Raw genomic sequence first — 14,986 nt, forward strand, 5'->3', positions numbered from 1 at the left:
TTGTCACAGGAGGCCTGGCTTGCCCGGGAGGTGGCCCGACGCAAGCACTCCCACACCCACTCGCGTCCCTGGAGCGCGCACGCCCGCAGCGGTGCAAACTGTTTTCGTTTATTGATGCAGGCTTTTGAGGCACAGTCGTGAGGTGTGGTGAGGGACGGGCCCAGCCGAGACAGCGAGACAGAAAGCCTTGGGGGGTCTGCAAATGGACGAAGTGAGCAGAGGGCCAGGAGCGGGGTGTGGCAGCCCGTAGCCTCCTCCGCAGGCCTCGGTCCGGTCGAGAGAGGCCTCTTTGGTCAGACAAGCAGAGCATGCCGGGGAGAGCGCAAGAACGAAGCCCTTGGAAGAGGCCCCGGGCCGGGGGTCCTGCCCCTACGCGGGCACGCCTCTTTCCCGCGGGCGCCCTGGGCCCCGCGGCCGCGCGGGCTTCCGGGGAGGGTTAGGGGGGCGGCGGCGACCCCGTGGCGCGCGGGGCAGCGCGCAGCCGCGCTCGCTCTGCGTGTCGGAGGACTCGTCGATGAAGGCCAGGTTCTCGCTGGGGTAATCCAGCGCGGAGGCCGTGGGCGGGGTGGACGGGGAGGACGGGGAGGGCGGCTCGGCCTTCACCGGGAGCGGGGACGGCGGCCTGCCGGCGGGCTGCGCCGGGCACGGCGGCGGAGGCAGGAAGGGCCGCTCCTTCTCCAGCGGCGGTGGTGCGGTGGGCCCGACTCGCTGGGTCACCCGCGCCGTCACCGTGCCGGTCCAGCTGGCGGCCTGCGCCGTGAGGCCGCCCATCTGCGCGAAAAGTAAAGGCAGTCCTCGACCGCGGGCCCTCGACGGCCTCTGCGACCCCGGGAACCTACCCCATCAGGCACGGCCACCCTTTTCCCCCGGTCCTCCTATCTCAGCGTGCCAGAGAGGCGCGGGGAGGGAGGCTCATCACCAGCGACACACTCTCCTCTCCTCCGTCGGAACCTAGGAGACCTTTCCTCCTGGAGCTTTTCTAGAAAGCCCCGGGTTGATTTCAGCTATCCTTCCCGTGCCCCCTAGAGACCTTTGCGCTTCTCTCGAGCTCCTTGGCCCGCGCGGCCAGTAGGGTGACACAACACACAGGTTGTCCAGTTAAATGTTAATTTCAGATAAACGACGAATAAAATCTTAATATATGCACGTCCGTCCCGTGCAACATTCGGGATATACTTACACTAAAATGTTACTTGCTATTTATCTGAAAGTTACATTCAACTGGGCTTCCTGCTTTTTTTGTTTTGGTTTTTGGTTTTTTCTCCCTAAATTTCTCAGCTCCGTTCATGACAGCGGAGACAGAGTTCTCAGCAAACCGATCCAAGTTTAACCCTTTGCCCTCGGGGCCAGCTGCACCTGGCGGGGGCGGGGGGGGGGGGGTGGTGGCACTCAGTCCCCGCCTTGAGAAGCCCACATTCTGGAAGGGAGGCCGACTGATCAACCCCCTGCTAGGGTACAGCGCATCAGCGGCACAGCGCAAGCGCCGACCCAGGAGCGCCTACCTCTGCCCGAGTACGTCGGGACACTACTCGCAGCCAGTTTCCGATGGTGGTGAGTACCGAGGCGAAATAGGCCAGGCCGAGCAGGATCCAGAACCACACCAGCGGCTGGTAGGCTGCATTGCTCTGGTTGGGGCTGGCGCCTGGGATACCACCGGGGAGGCCAGAAAGATGTTGATTGTGGGGCAGGCTTTAAGCCTGTAAGCTCCTGGTTCACCTCCCTTCTTCCCAGCTCAGTGAGAGGATCCACCTACCCCGGGGCAATCAATCGGTGTGTGTGTGAACGCATGCAAGATGAGTGTGCATTACTTGAAAGTGTGCCAGATAAAAATACGCGAGTGAGCGTGCTCGCGCGCAAAAATGTGGGCATATGGGATGGACGCACATATATGAGAATGTGACACATAGGAGGGGCGCACTTAATATATGTGTGAGCATGCATCGGGTGCAGGCATGCCAGAATGTAAGGGCACATGAGCTGTTGCATCCGTGCAAAAACGTGAAGGTGCATTCCGCGAGGGCACGTGGGGATTGGAGCAAGTGCCTGTGAGCGCGCACGCACCACAGGGAATTCGGAGGGAGACGCAAGAGTGCAGGGTCCCTGGGCATGAATAAAGTGGATAGGGAAGTGCAGTGCAAGAAAGGTGGCCTCACCGGCCACATAGTCCCCGAAGCCCACCGTGGTGAGCGTCACCACGACGAAGTAGATGGCCTCCAGCTTGCTCCAGCCCTCCACGTAGCAGAACACGAACGTGGGCGTGAGGACAAAGAGCAGGCAGCCGATCAGCAGGAAGAGCACCGCCGATAGGATTCGCACCAACCCCGGTGGCACGTGCCACTTCTGCAGGGAGGGACAACGGGCAGGAGGGACCCAAGGCATCGCCAAAACCTCCAATCACGCACCCCCACACCGCCTCGTCGGGGCTTCTGTGCGCGAGGCTCCCGCGTCCTCAAGGCCCGCGCGCTCACGGGCGGGGCGGGGACATAGACAAGGGTAACCCGAGCTCAGCGCGAGGGCGCGCCGGGCAAGGAACAGCTCACCAGGAAGATGGCTTCGATGTGACCGATGCCACGGCGCAGAGAGGAGCCCAGCCGGTCCCCGACCCCTGCCAGCAGGATCCCGAACAGCGGGATCCCCACCAGCGCATAAAAGATGCAGAAGAGGCGCCCGGCATCCGTGCGCAGGGCCGCGTTGCCGTAACCTGGGCAGAGGGGCCGTGCAGGAAGTCTAGGGGCTGCCTGGCCTCCACTTCCTCCCTCTGCACCTTCCCCCAGGAGAAAGCCCGGCGGCCCCTTGCCCCCCTCCACGTGCCCAGTCCCCTCCCCCACCGATGGTGGTGATGATGGTGCCCGAGAAAAAGAAGGCGCTGCCCAGGTCCCAGGCTGAGTGGTTGCTGTTACTGGAGGAGTTGATGTCAGGGTCCGCACCCCCTCCCAGGGCATCAGCCACATCCTGCAGGACAAGGCGCAGAAGGAGGAACCTCAGCCCTTCCCTATCGTCCTGGCCAAGTCCCTGACCCTCCAGCCTCCAGAGTGGTGTCCTCCTCCCTCCCCCTCCCAGCTCTCCCCTTCCCTCCCCGTCTTCCTGAGGGTAGTCCCTTGGAGCAGACATTGCAAACTGGGGGCCCAATTGTGTTTCACCTCCGCATTGTTTTAAAGATTTTTTTTTTTTTTTATTTATTTGACAGAGAGAGAGGTCACAAGTAGGCAGAGAGGCAGGCAGAGAGAGAGGAGGAAGCAGGCTCCCTGCAGAGCAGAGAGCCCGATGCGGGGCTCGATCCCAGGACCCTGAGATCATGACCTGAGCCGAAGGCAGCGGCTTAATCCACTGAGCCACCCAGGCGCCCCTCCGCATTGTTTTAGAAACATTTTAGCTGGGATGCCTGGGTGGCTCAGGCAGTTAAGCCAGTGGGTGGGACTCTTGATTTCAGCCAGGTCTTGATCCTAGGGTCCTGAGACTGAGCCCCTAGTTGAGCTCCTGCTCAGCAGAGAGTCTGCTTGGGATTTTCTCCCTCCCTCTCCCTCTCCCCCCACCCCCTCCTCTTGCAAGAGTGTGTGTGTGCTAGAGCGCTCTTTCTCCAAATAAATAACTAAATCTTTTTTAATTGATTATCTTTGTTTTTAAATAGCTAAATCTTTTTTTTTTTAAGATTTTCATTATCTGCCCCTTAATTTCACACAAAAGATTCACACAAAAGATTTCTAGTTTAAAAATACAGAGGTCAGGAGCAGACCTGGACCAGACTGCCTGGGTTCAAATCTCAGTGCTCTGTGACCCCAGGGGCAAATTAACTCTGTGTCTCAGTTTCTGCCTCTGTCAGGAGCAGACATTGCTGCTGGCGCCTACCTCGGGCAGTTGTGAAGAATTAAAATAACCCTTGTGCATTTAAGTTGGTCCCATGCCCCGTGATTTCCAACTGTCCCCAGATCCCACCGCTCCCATCGCCCCTAGGAAAGCTGAGTTTTAGTTCCTTGCCTTAGAAAAATCTGATGGAAGTTAGGGAACCTTTCTCCAGGAAGGTTCATATACCATCAAATTCTGTACCCAAGACTGGAAGGCTCATGGACACACAAACCCCCAACCAACCCAAACCCTGTGCTTACATAGTAGGTGCTCAATAAACAGGATTAAGTTAATGAAATGGCCATGTGTCTGCCCCTCTTGCCACCTTGCAGGTCCTTTCAAGACAGAGTCTGGGGGCACCTGGGTGGCTCAGTGGGTTAAAGCCTCTGCCTTGGGCTCAGGTCATGATCCCAGAGTCCTAGGATCAAGCCCCACATAGGGCTCTCTGCTCAGCGGGGAGCCTGCTTCCCTTCCTCTCTCTCTCTCTCTGCCTGCCTCTCTGCCTACTTGTGATCTCTGTCAAATAAATAAATAAAATCTTAAAAAAAAAGAGTCTGTGTTGTCAGAGTGTCTGCCTTAAGTGACACAGATCTGAGAGCACAATGGGGATGGGGGGGGCAGAGGGCGCCATTCCCCAAGGGGCACAGAGCCAAGGCACAAAGACAGTGGGGAAGATCAAAAACCACATTCTTTCTCTCTGACTGCAATCCTCATTAGCAAGACCCATTCCAAATTAATCTTCCTAAAGTGACTGCCCCAAATCCTCCGTAGCTCCCCACTGTCTGCCCCAGAATAGTGTCCAAATTCCCAGCCCAGCGTCTCAGCCCCTTTTCATCCAGTCCCCACCTCCCTTTCCCCAGCATTCTCTCCTGAGGCCCCCCTCTGAAACCCAAGTTGCAGTGTGATCTTACCCCCAGATTTTCTGAGACGATCCCACCTCCTGTAATAGCAATTCTTAAATGAAGCCAAGAAGTGAAATGTATGATTAAGGTGATTTAAATTTTATTTTGCAAGACTTTTCCAATAAATTCTCTACTTGGGGGGGGAAAAAAATCTCTTGTCATCCTGTGTGTTCTAATTTTTGCTTCGAATGACTAGGCATCTGCTAAATCCGAGTTCTGCAAAACACTCTGCGCCTTTCCAACTTCCACGCCTTTGCCCAGGCTGTTTCTCTGCCTGCAGGTCTCTCGCAAACCAATCATACATCTCTAAATTCTACCCTTCTATCTCACCTGCCTCATTTCAATTACCAGCTCCTCCCAAAGCCCCCCACCCCCACCCCATCTCCCTCCTTGCCTCCAGCACCTAGCTCAGAGCCCAGCATACAACAGGTGTTTAACAAAGAAGGAAGCAAGGAAAGAGCTCCCTTTCCACGAATCCTACAGTGATCTGTCCATGGAACTGTCCCCCTATCCCAAAGTGACAGCCTCTAGGGTAGAGGCTGCCTCTGTTTGACCCCATAGCAATTTCCCTGCTCACCCTATGGTGTAGTAGCGCAGCACCTAGCACACAGTAGGTGCATAATTGCTGCAGAACTGCCTAGCTGTGGGAGAGAAAGCAGCTGTCGCCCACACTTCTAATTTCTGCCCTTCCTTTTCTTCTTTTTTTATCCAGGAAAAAAGCCTTTACATCGTGAAGATAAAATAGGTCAGATTCTCTCCCTCCCCCGCTCTGCCCTGTGGTCTGGCCAGACACATCCTCCTGCCCAGGCCTCTCTGTGCCTCACTAGGCATTCTCCAAGTGTCAGAGTCAATGTCAAGCAGCCTAAGTCCCAGCCCCACCCGGCCCTCATCTCTGCTCCTGCTCCTGCCACCACCTTGGGAATCGGCTGGAACACTGGGGCCTCCAGGCCCATGGTTCCTCCCTCCAAAAGAAGAGGCAGGGGAGAAGGGGCACTCTTCAATTACTCTTCAGAGTAATAAACATCCACTTATTAAAGTTAATCCTTGGGTTGTTTATATGAAAGTGACTCAGAAATCACAGAAGCAACAAAGGTTCTTCCGTGCTAGCACCCCAGGAGGCTGAAGCCCAGAACTTTCTTTAGTCACTGAACCAAACCTGAACCCATCCCTTCCTCTAGCCTCATCATAAACATGTGTCCTGGGGAAAAAGGAGTCCCTAACCTGGTATCCACAGTGGCAGGCTTAGGGCATCCTGGAACCCTCTGAAATGTGTCCTTCTGACACCCTCTGAATCTAAGTGCATTTTTCCAGGGGGTAGGGGAGTGTCCACAGTGTTCTTGGGCATCTCCAAGGCATCTGGGACTCCAAAGAAGTACAGAAACCAGTGTAATGTTGCCAGATTCAGTAAATAAAAATACTGCATGGGACATATATATTTTTTAAAAGTATTCGTTGCTTAGTGGCTAAAATTCACAATTACCGGGGCGCCTGGGTGGCTCAGTGGTTTAAGCCGCTGCCTTTGGCTCAGGTCATGATCTCAGGGTCCTGGGATCGAGTCCCGCATTGGGCTCTCTGCTCAGCAGGGAGCCTGCTTCCCTCTCTCTCTCTCTCTGCCTGCCTCTCTGCCTACTGTGATCTCTCTCTGTGAAATAAATAAATAAAATCTTTAAAAAAAAAATAAAATTCACAATTACCCAGGCACCTTGGGTTTCATCTGGCAACCAGGAATCAGTGCATTAGGCCTGTGACAAGGTGACATATTTTGTGTGTCCCAGCCACGTATTCATTTCTTCCTTCACTGGTTCCTTTCCTCAACCACCATTGCACGGAGGGAGCCAGTCCCGGAGCTCAGTGCAAGGCCAGGAAAAGCAAAGCGGCCAAATGTCCCCATGGACACCATATTGAAAACACAGAGACCTGGATGTCAGCCTCCGCCCTGGACCCCTCCGCTGCACCCTATCCTCACTGGGTGCCCATCTGGAGGCGGCAAGCCAGTGCAGGGCCCCACTGGCAGGCAGCTCCTTTCGGGGGATCAGGGGTGACTCCTGAAGGGGGTTCCTGCCCACCCACGCACCTTGATGAAGATCCCCAGGTCCTGGTCGCTCACACACGGATGGGCCCTCAGGAACTTCTCTCGGACCTCCCCCAGCTCCCTCTGGGCCTGCTGCTCGTGGGGCTGCTCCAGGGCCTGGAACACCAGGGCACCGGACACCAGGTAGAGCAGGACCAGGGCCAGCAGCGCCAGAAGCGTGGTGCTGCGCATGGCGCGCCCAGGGGCCCGGCCAACTCCGCTGCCCGCCTGGGGAGGCCGGGCAGGGGGGTCCTGGGGAGCTGCGGTCACTGTGGGTAGAACCAGGGATGCTGGGGTCAATCCCTCAGCCTGCCACCCCTCCACCCTCCTCCTCCTCCAGCCCCCAAAACACCCAGAGGTCCTTGGAGCCCCCAGCCCTACTGCGCATAGATGTCTTCTCTTCACATCTCTCTGCCAGGACACTTGGTACCAGGGCACACCCAGTCCCCCCCCCTTTTCTGTCCCCCACCCCTTACCTCCATTGCCCGGCCCTCAGCCCCTGTCCGGGAACTCCGGGACATGAGAAGAGAAGAGGGCTCCGGGAAGGGAAAGGAAGGAGAGTGGAAGGGGGAAAGAGAGACTGAGGCTGCTTAGGGACCCCCGGGGCGAGCAAGAAAATGCCAGGGGGGCCTGGAGGGGGCGTGAGGAACCGGCTTCAGATAGGGAGGCTGAGGGGGCGCGGAGGCGCGCCTAGGGGGAGCGGGCGGAGAAGCCGGACCGCGCAGGGCGGGGACGGGGATGGCGGGTCCCGGCTCCTCCGCTGCGGCTGCTGCAGGATCTTCCCGCTTCTCTCCCCGCTCCCGCCTCTCCCCGCTCTGCCGCGACCCGCGAGGGGCCCGGCGGGTAGCCCCCAAGGTCTCCCAGTGCCCCGCCGGGCTTTCGAGGAACCCAGGGGCGGGTCCCGGTCGCGGCGCGGAGGCGAGGCGGGGCGGGGGTGGGGGCGCGGGAGCGTGCCCGGTTCCGGGAAGGAACAGGGCGGGAGCGACCAGGGCCGGACCCTGGGGCAGCATCCTCCGGGACAGCCGTCAGCCCCCCCGGGACAGCCGGGCGGCGGCGCCCACGCGCACACCCGCAGGCACAAAGGCCCGCGCGCCCACGCTCCGCCCTGCGGCGCCCTCCCGCCCCGCCGCCCAGGCTGCACGCACACACTCCACCTGCACGCCCGGACCCCCCGGGGCGTGCGCGCCGGGCCGAGGCACCCGAGGTCCACGCGCACGTGTGCACACACTCCCGTCCACACACCCAAGCCGCCGGGCCACCGCGCAGCTCCCGACACCCAGACACACTGCACACCCGCCGTTGGCTCCCACCGCCTCCCGAGTCTTCAACGCTGACGCCCGGGAGCCTGCGGGCGGCGGGACGCGCTGCCGCACGACTCCCGGAGGCGCCCACGCGAGGGAGGTGCGCGCCCCGCCCGGCCGGTCGCCCCCCGCGCACCCCTCCCTGCCGGGGAGTCCCGCCCGCGCTCCGCACTCCCTCCCGCGTCAGCCCCGCACTCACTGTCGGCCCCGCTGCGTTTGCGGCTGCGGCTGCGGCTGCGGCTGCGGCTGCGGCCCGAGCTCCCGCGCGGCCTCGCCGGTGCCGGCTGGGCCGCGGAGGCGGCGGCGGCGGCAGGGGCGGAGCGGGCGGCCGCCGGGGCTGGGACCCCCCTCCCGCTGCCAGAAACCCCCTCCTTCCAAGCTTAACCCCTCCAGCGCCGCGCCTCCCTCCGTGCCGCGCCCTTGCCGCTGGCGCCGTGCCCCGCAGCCCCTTACCTGCGGCCGCCCAGCCCCCCAGTTCCAGCGGGTCTCGGCAGGTGAGGGGCAGAGGAACCCCAGACGGGTCGCCGCTGGGTCGGGCCTGGAGTCTCAGACTGGAGTCCTGGTATTGTCCCGCCGGCCATCCAGTGTGGCCCGCGGCCCGGCCCCGGCCTGGACATCTGCCGGCTCACCTCTCCGGACAGGCGCCACGCTAATCTCCCAGCATCTCCCAGGCCCACTACGGATGGGAAGGGCCCTCAACTCCCCGCCCCTGGGGACACCCTGGCCCATGGGCTCAGCACTCCTGAGGGAGGCGGCCCTGCGGGACAAAGGGTTAGGGATCCACTGAAACAACCTGGAATTGGCCGAGGTAGGGCTGGGAGCCAGTTCTGGAAACTCATGCCGGGGGCACCTCCTACCCCTACTCCCGCGCCATCCCTTGGTCCTCACCTCCGTGGCCATCTCAGCATGCAACTATCCCTCCCCCACAGCCTGAACAGCCAGGGCCCAGGAAGGTCTTGGAACTGCTCCCCTCTGCGTTCCCACCCACTTCTTGAAACCCTGAGCTCTCCTAAAATCCTCCCGCCTGGGGTCTTGAGCCCCCAAGGTGGGTGGCTTTTAAGCAGCCCCCAGGGTGGGTGGCATTTAAGCCCGGGCTCTAAGGCTGACCACCCCCTACCAGCAGAGGGCGCAGATGCGGTTAGCAAGCTCCCCAGAGCCTCCCTGTCCCTACTTACAGAAAAGGCGTGATTAATTCTCGCCTCAGAGTGCTGTTCTGAGCATTAAGGAGGTCACTATTTGTAAATGCTCAAAACAGAGGCTGGCACACACAATAAAGTGTCCTACAAATATTAGCAATCTTCCTTTCTTTTTTTTTTAAAGATTTTATTTATTTATTTATTTGACAGACAGAGATCACAGGTAGGCAGAGAGGCAGCCAGAGAGAGGAGGGGAAGCAGGCTCCCTGCTGAGCAGAGAGCCTGATGCGGGGCTCGATCCCAGGACCCTGGGACCATGACCTGGGCTGAAGGCAGAGGCTTTAACCCACTGAGCCACCCAGGTGCCCCAGCAATCTTCCTTTCAACAGAGAGTGACTGTTGAGATTCAAGGCCCCGTGCCCAGGAGCATCCCAAGTGGAGTTTCAAGACAGGATCTGTGCTGGGCCCCAGAACTCCAATGAGCTGTGATGATCAGGCCCTCTGATAGGACAGGAGAGAAACCCTCTGATAAATGACTCCCAACCACAGGACAGAGGTCAGCTCTGCCAACGTCATGGCAACAGAAGGCAGTGACCGTGGTATTGGGGGAGCCAGAGAAGGGGCCCTCGGGGCCACCAGGCAGAGACTGTGGGGGCAGCCCAACTCTCCGGCCAAATCCACACCTGGTGGGGAGGTGGGGACTTCTCAGTCCCAGGCCAACTCCTCCATGGCTCTGGACCAATCCCTGGCCCAGAATGCCAGGTTAGAATGACAGGGAAACAGGGTTTCCAGAAATCCCAACCCAGCAAGGGGAACAGGCCTAAGAGACCCATAATCACGGTGCCACTGGACCCTGGAGTGGGGACGTGGCTCCCTGGCCTGCAGACGAAAGGCTTCATAAAGAAAGTGACATTTAAAGCAGGTTTTGAGGTGAGAGAAGGCATTTTTCAAGAGGATACTGGAGTGGGGACAGACTCTTCTGGCCTCCTTCCCCCTCTGACTGCAGGCTCCTCCCCAGCCTAGGTCAGGTAAGTGCCCCCCCCCCCCCCAGCCACACCTTGGGAGGGCCTGGGTCTGATCAGCCTTCAGCTGTACAGGCCGCCGTGCGAAGAACACAAAGGCGACAACAGACAAGACAACGAGCGGACGAGGCGCAGGGACACCGTTTATTGAGTGACAGTGCAGGAGAGGTAGGCGGCTCCAGTGCGGAAGTGGAGACGGCAGGTCATGCCAAGGTGCTGTGGGCATCTGGCAGCCAGGGCCACGCCCCCCCATCCTAGGGGACAGCACAAGCTCGCTATGACCGGAGTAGCAAGGAGCCGGCCAGGGGCAGAGGCGGCCACAGCCTCTCATGATCCTGGGCAAGAAGCGGCAGATGAACTTGGCACAGGGACCTGGGATGGGAGGACTAGGGTCTGGGGGCTCTAGGAGGGGAGAGTGGGAGGGGATCACGTCTGTGGGGTGGAGTAGAGACTGTGGTGGTGGCCACCTGGTCCCAGCACCTGGGAGAAGAGCAGAGGAGTGGTCCGCGTCTGGCTGCCTCCGCACCAGCCCGGCTCCCGCCCGATGGCGCCGTACCAGCTGCCAGAGCCCAGGCTGCCCGACATGCTGCAGGCAGAGAAACAAGGATCAGTCCCAAGGCAGGGACCGGGGCCGCAACCAGGCCCCACAAGAGTTGGCGGAGGGAGAGAGGCTTATTAGCACAAGGCCCGGGGCCTCCTCCTTTCCAGCACCTAGAGCCTGAACCCTCTAGATTATGGCAAACTGCAGCTCGGGGTGGGAAGCAGAGGAAACCTCACCCAGTACAGACAGGAGGCAGGGGTGGGGCAGGGGCGGGGCAGGGGAGAAAGTGGCAGGACCAGGCTCTAGGTCCCCATGGCTCAATGGAGGGAGCTGGGAGGACCTGAGGCAGGGCCAGGGCTCCTACCTGGTGCTCTCGCTACGGCCGTGCTCCCAGGAGCAGCCCTCATCCTCACCGTGTCCGGCCCGGTCAAAGAAGTAGGAACGGGAGCCAAAGACCTGCCCGTTGAGGATGCGGCTGGTGCTCTGGGGGAGGAAACCACCATCGTGCTTTCTCCTGCCCCCCCCATTGGCTTCCCACGGCCCCGCCAGACCCTGGCCCAGGGATTCCCAGCATCCACCCCTCTCCACTGGCCCTCACCAGGTCCTGCGGGGGCCGGTGCACCCGGAAGAAGCCCACCAGCAGAGTGGTGGGCAGCAGCTCCCACACAAAGAGGATGAGGCCAAACACCAGGTAGCCTTTGTTCCCCAGGTCATTCACCAGGTCCGCCTGTGGGAAGACAGGAGTTGGTATCAATCCACAACTGTGGCGGGGGTGGGGGGGGGTGTGGGGGGGCACGACCCAGACAGAGTCGAGGCCAACTGGGGGCCAAGAGCCATGGCCACGAGGGAGGCAGCTGACGTGCTGAATGCCCACCTGGTCAGAGACGTTGTACCAGTCATAATCGAAGGCATCCAGCCGGCTCCGGGGGGCCAAGGCCAAGGCCGCCAGGTTGTAGCAGGCCCGGCTGGCGTAGAGCAGGACCATGGCACCACCCATCGCAGCTGCCTGGCACACACTGGTCCCCTGGCACAGATGGCAATAGAGGACCCTCAGGGAGGGGAAGCTCCAGCTCCCTCTCTGCCCAGACGATCACTGCCCAAAGGCCCCAAGGGACACTCGGGGATCAGGGCTTGTGGCCCTACCTTGGCCTCCAGGTAGATGCTGGTGGAGGGTGCCCGCCGGGCGACAAGGCAGAGGCAGGCAGCAAGAGAGAGTGCGCAGATAACAAAGAGGGAGTCGCTCACCAGGACGCGCACCAGCAGGAGGGCCCAGGGCTGTGCCCGGCGCCGGCGGGACAGCACAGCGCACAGCACGTTCACCAGCAGAAAGAGCAGCGAGGCCCCCACGAAGGCCCCTCGGACAGCCAGCCTGCAGCCCACAGCACAGTCAGCCCCAGGAAACCACCACTGGCACTCACTGACCCTCCCCACCGAACTCCGTCAGGGTCAATCACAATCAATCCAGACCAACCAATCTGAACCGCGGCTCTCCAGTTTCACAGATGGGGAAACCGAGGCCCACAGAGGTCAGACAGCGACTGACAGCTATGGTAGGCCAGAAAGAGCACGAGACTGAGAGTCAGAGACGTGGGCTCAGGGGGGCTTGGGTGCTTCAGTCAGTTGAGGCTGAGTATTTGCCTTTGGCTGGTTGTGATCCCAGGCTCCCTGCTCAGCGGGGAGTCTGCTTCTCCCTCTCTCTCTGCCCTTCTCCCCACTTGTGCACTCTCTCTCTCGATAATAAATAAATAAAATCTTTAAAAAAGAAAAAAAAAAGGAAAGGAAAGAAAAGAAAAAGAAACCTGTGTTTAAGCCCTGGCTCTGGCTTCCACCAGATCTATGACCTTGAACATGGGGCTTTACCTTGCCGGGCCTCAGTTTCTTCATCTCTCAGATGGGGATAATAACAGCCTCCCAGGTAAGTTGTAAGAGTGTTTATGAAAGCTCTTAATAAACCGTAAGACGTTATACAAACGACAAGCTTATCACGGCCCAAGGTCAGCCGCAAGTGCGGTCTGGGGCTTCTGAAGGCTGAAGCCTCCAGCTTTTCTTTCATCAGGGATGATGCTGGGACCCTATTCCTTCACACTAGCATGGCTGTTTCCATCAACACTGCCCTTCATGGGTGCAGTGCCTTTGCTGAGCTGTCTGTACCACGTGCCTAACTTTTCATGGCTCTTTCACAAACATCTGCTAAGTTGTCCCCGCCTTGATACTGTACAGGGTCGGGGGGGGCAAGAAAGAAACAGACACCAGGCTGCTCCCTGCCCCTGGCCTGGGGGATATGCCCATACATCCCGTGTACTTACAAGCCGCGGCTCATCTCCGGCCGGCGCTTCGCCTTGGCCTTGAACACAACCTGGGAGCAGAGATGACCATCGTTCCTTTGGGCCCTCCGGCCTGCTGTCCCACAGCCCACCCCCACCCGTTACCATGGTTACCTGGGCAAAGTAGAGGTTCATAAGTGTCAGGGTGAAGAACTGCAGGCAGACAGGGCAGCAGTAGAGAAGCCAAAAGGGCAGGGGTCCCAGACGGTTGGCTCGGGGGGTATCTCGGAAGTAGAAGGAGAAGAGGGTGGTGCGCAAGGCAGCCCAGAGCAGACAGAGTGCCAGGAACACTGTCTGATAGCTCAGACGCTTGTGCCCATAGAGAAGCACCAGCCAGAGCTGGGCATATACCGAGAAGAAGAGCAGGGCATACAAAGTGGTGTAGGCCGCAGTCAGCCCCAGGGTCACGGCGGGAGGCAGCGCAGGAACCAGCCCAGCAGCAGGCACCAGGCCAGACAGGTTACTCTCCATGTCAGGACAGGAGGCCTGAATCCCAGAGAAAGAGATGGAGGGGCTGGCAGGGGGCCAGGGAAATAAATATGGAGGGGTGGGAGTTGCAGGGAGCAGCGACAGAGATGGGGAGCTCAGGAGAAAAGAAGCTGCGGCTGGCCAGGCCCTTCCCCCTCAACAGAGAGACCCTGCCCTTGCAGCGAGACACAGGCAGCCGCAGACCCTTACTCTGGGGCGTCGAAGGACAGACCCTCTGGAAGGCAGAGGCGGGAAGTGGGCAGGATATCCTCCCCGGGCCAGTCCCAGAGCCAGGATGAGGGGGTGCAGAGCCTGAAGGACAGGGGTCCCTGGCCTTGGTCGTTGGAGTCGTCCCGGCTGGACGGGGAGAGCCGGCAGATACCCTTCGGCTGAAGGCAGCGGCCGCTGCGGGGGACGCTCAACGCCCAGCTCTCCCCCTCCCCAAACTGGGGGTCTCTCTCCCCTCCAATAATCCGGATTGGGGGTGGCCTCTGCCTTCTGTCCTCGGAATTCCGGACACTGCCCCGCCCTCACCCCACCCCACCCCTGCATCCACTCTCCAGCCTCGCGGGCCGGGAGGAGGCCGATGCCGGGTGCTCGGGACGCCGCTGGGGGAGCCGGCTCTGGTCGCTGGGACCCGGGGCTCCGGCTCCCCAGCTCCCCGGCTCCCGCTGCTCCGCCCCCTCCTGCGCCTGCGCCTGCGCCTGCGCGGGCGCCGTTCGCTACGCTAAATGCGGAGGGCCTGGCCCCCACCAGCTCCGCAGCCCCGCGCCTCGCCCGGCGCGGAGCCGTTCGAGAATTGGCGCGAGGTGCGCCGGCGGCGGGCGCCAGGGGTTACTAGAAGCAGCGGGAGGCCGAGACGCTGGGGCGGAACCGCATCGGGCGGGCGCCCGGGTGGGCCGTGCCCGGAGCTACCTGCCCTCCTCGGTTTGGGGGGCCGCCAGTTCCCAGGTTTCTCCTCCCTATCCCCAAATCCAGATTGCGCCGCCCGGCCGGGGTGGGGGGGCGGCAACAACTCCCCCTCACCCGCTCTCCGAAGGAAACTTCCGCCCACAGCCAAGATGGCCCCCGGGCCCCGCCCCCTGGTTTTAACCCGCAGGGCCCCGCAGTCCCGGGGAGGCACGCCCGCCCCACTCCCCGGCGGGCCGCCGTTCCCGCTCACCTGGCCGGCTGCCTGCTCCCGCGAGTCCTACGGCCACCCTCAACGGGGCCCCCTCTCCCGCGCCGGGGCAGTCATCCTGCCGGGGAGGAGGCTCCCTCGCTTATCTCGAGCTCTCCTGAGCTGGCGCGGAGAGTAGTGCCCCCGAGGCGGGCGGTGCGAGGTTTCCACCGTGGGGAAGAGGGAGCGGGACTTCCCGACCCGGCTACCCAGTCCACA

General features: G+C 60.8%; 2 protein-coding genes across 6 annotated transcripts; both read right to left on the reverse strand.

Moving 5' to 3' along the window:
- Nucleotides 1-88: 88 nt before the first annotated feature.
- On the reverse strand, nucleotides 89-9,265 carry KCNK4 (potassium two pore domain channel subfamily K member 4). 4 transcript variants are annotated; one of them, XM_046016406.1, is made up of 7 exons: nucleotides 8,571-8,740; nucleotides 6,820-7,085; nucleotides 2,829-2,952; nucleotides 2,541-2,701; nucleotides 2,154-2,340; nucleotides 1,503-1,642; nucleotides 89-771 (listed from the first exon to the last, which is right to left on the reverse strand). In XM_046016406.1, exons 2-7 carry the CDS (start codon nucleotides 7,006-7,008, stop codon nucleotides 370-372), a joined length of 1,203 nt encoding a protein of 400 aa, XP_045872362.1. In that variant the 5' UTR covers nucleotides 7,009-7,085; nucleotides 8,571-8,740; the 3' UTR covers nucleotides 89-369. The 4 variants fall into 4 exon arrangements, with proteins under 4 accessions (XP_045872362.1, XP_045872360.1, XP_045872361.1 ...); XM_046016404.1 differs by lacking the exon at nucleotides 8,571-8,740 and adding an exon at nucleotides 8,317-8,395; XM_046016405.1 differs by lacking the exon at nucleotides 2,829-2,952 and having other exon boundaries at nucleotides 2,154-2,229; nucleotides 8,571-9,265.
- A 1,133-nt stretch (nucleotides 9,266-10,398) lies between these two features.
- On the reverse strand, nucleotides 10,399-14,901 carry GPR137 (G protein-coupled receptor 137). 2 transcript variants are annotated; one of them, XM_046014654.1, is made up of 8 exons: nucleotides 14,771-14,901; nucleotides 13,255-13,626; nucleotides 13,123-13,172; nucleotides 11,960-12,185; nucleotides 11,691-11,840; nucleotides 11,415-11,543; nucleotides 11,181-11,299; nucleotides 10,399-10,861 (listed from the first exon to the last, which is right to left on the reverse strand). In XM_046014654.1, the coding sequence occupies exons 2-8, from the start codon at nucleotides 13,609-13,611 to the stop codon at nucleotides 10,702-10,704; spliced, it is 1,191 nt and encodes a 396-aa protein (XP_045870610.1). In that variant the 5' UTR covers nucleotides 13,612-13,626; nucleotides 14,771-14,901; the 3' UTR covers nucleotides 10,399-10,701. The 2 variants fall into 2 exon arrangements, with proteins under 2 accessions (XP_045870610.1, XP_045870609.1); XM_046014653.1 differs by lacking the exon at nucleotides 14,771-14,901 and adding an exon at nucleotides 13,819-14,274.
- Nucleotides 14,902-14,986: the final 85 nt, after the last annotated feature.

This window comes from Meles meles, chromosome 8, assembly GCF_922984935.1.
Source record: "Meles meles chromosome 8, mMelMel3.1 paternal haplotype, whole genome shotgun sequence".
Classification (NCBI taxonomy): domain Eukaryota; kingdom Metazoa; phylum Chordata; class Mammalia; order Carnivora; family Mustelidae; genus Meles; species Meles meles.

Coding starts and splice junctions, on each gene's coding strand:
- GPR137 (XM_046014653.1), bottom strand. CDS start 14,160: ATGCAGGGGTGGGGTGGGGTGAGGGCGGGGCAGTGTCCGGAATTCCGA. Junction 13,173..13,254: donor TGAACCTCTACTTTGCCCAG/GTAACCATGGTA, acceptor CTCTGCTCCCAG/GTTGTGTTCAAGGCCAAGGC. Junction 12,186..13,122: donor CCGGAGATGAGCCGCGGCTT/GTAAGTACACGG, acceptor TGTGGGCTGCAG/GCTGGCTGTCCGAGGGGCCT.
- KCNK4 (XM_046016403.1), bottom strand. CDS start 8,734: ATGTCCAGGCCGGGGCCGGGCCGCGGGCCACACTGGATGGCCGGCGGG. Junction 2,702..6,819: donor ACCTGGGGATCTTCATCAAG/GTGCGTGGGTGG, acceptor CCCTCTGCCCAG/GTTACGGCAACGCGGCCCTG. Junction 772..1,502: donor CCCGACGTACTCGGGCAGAG/GTAGGCGCTCCT, acceptor CTTTTCGCGCAG/ATGGGCGGCCTCACGGCGCA.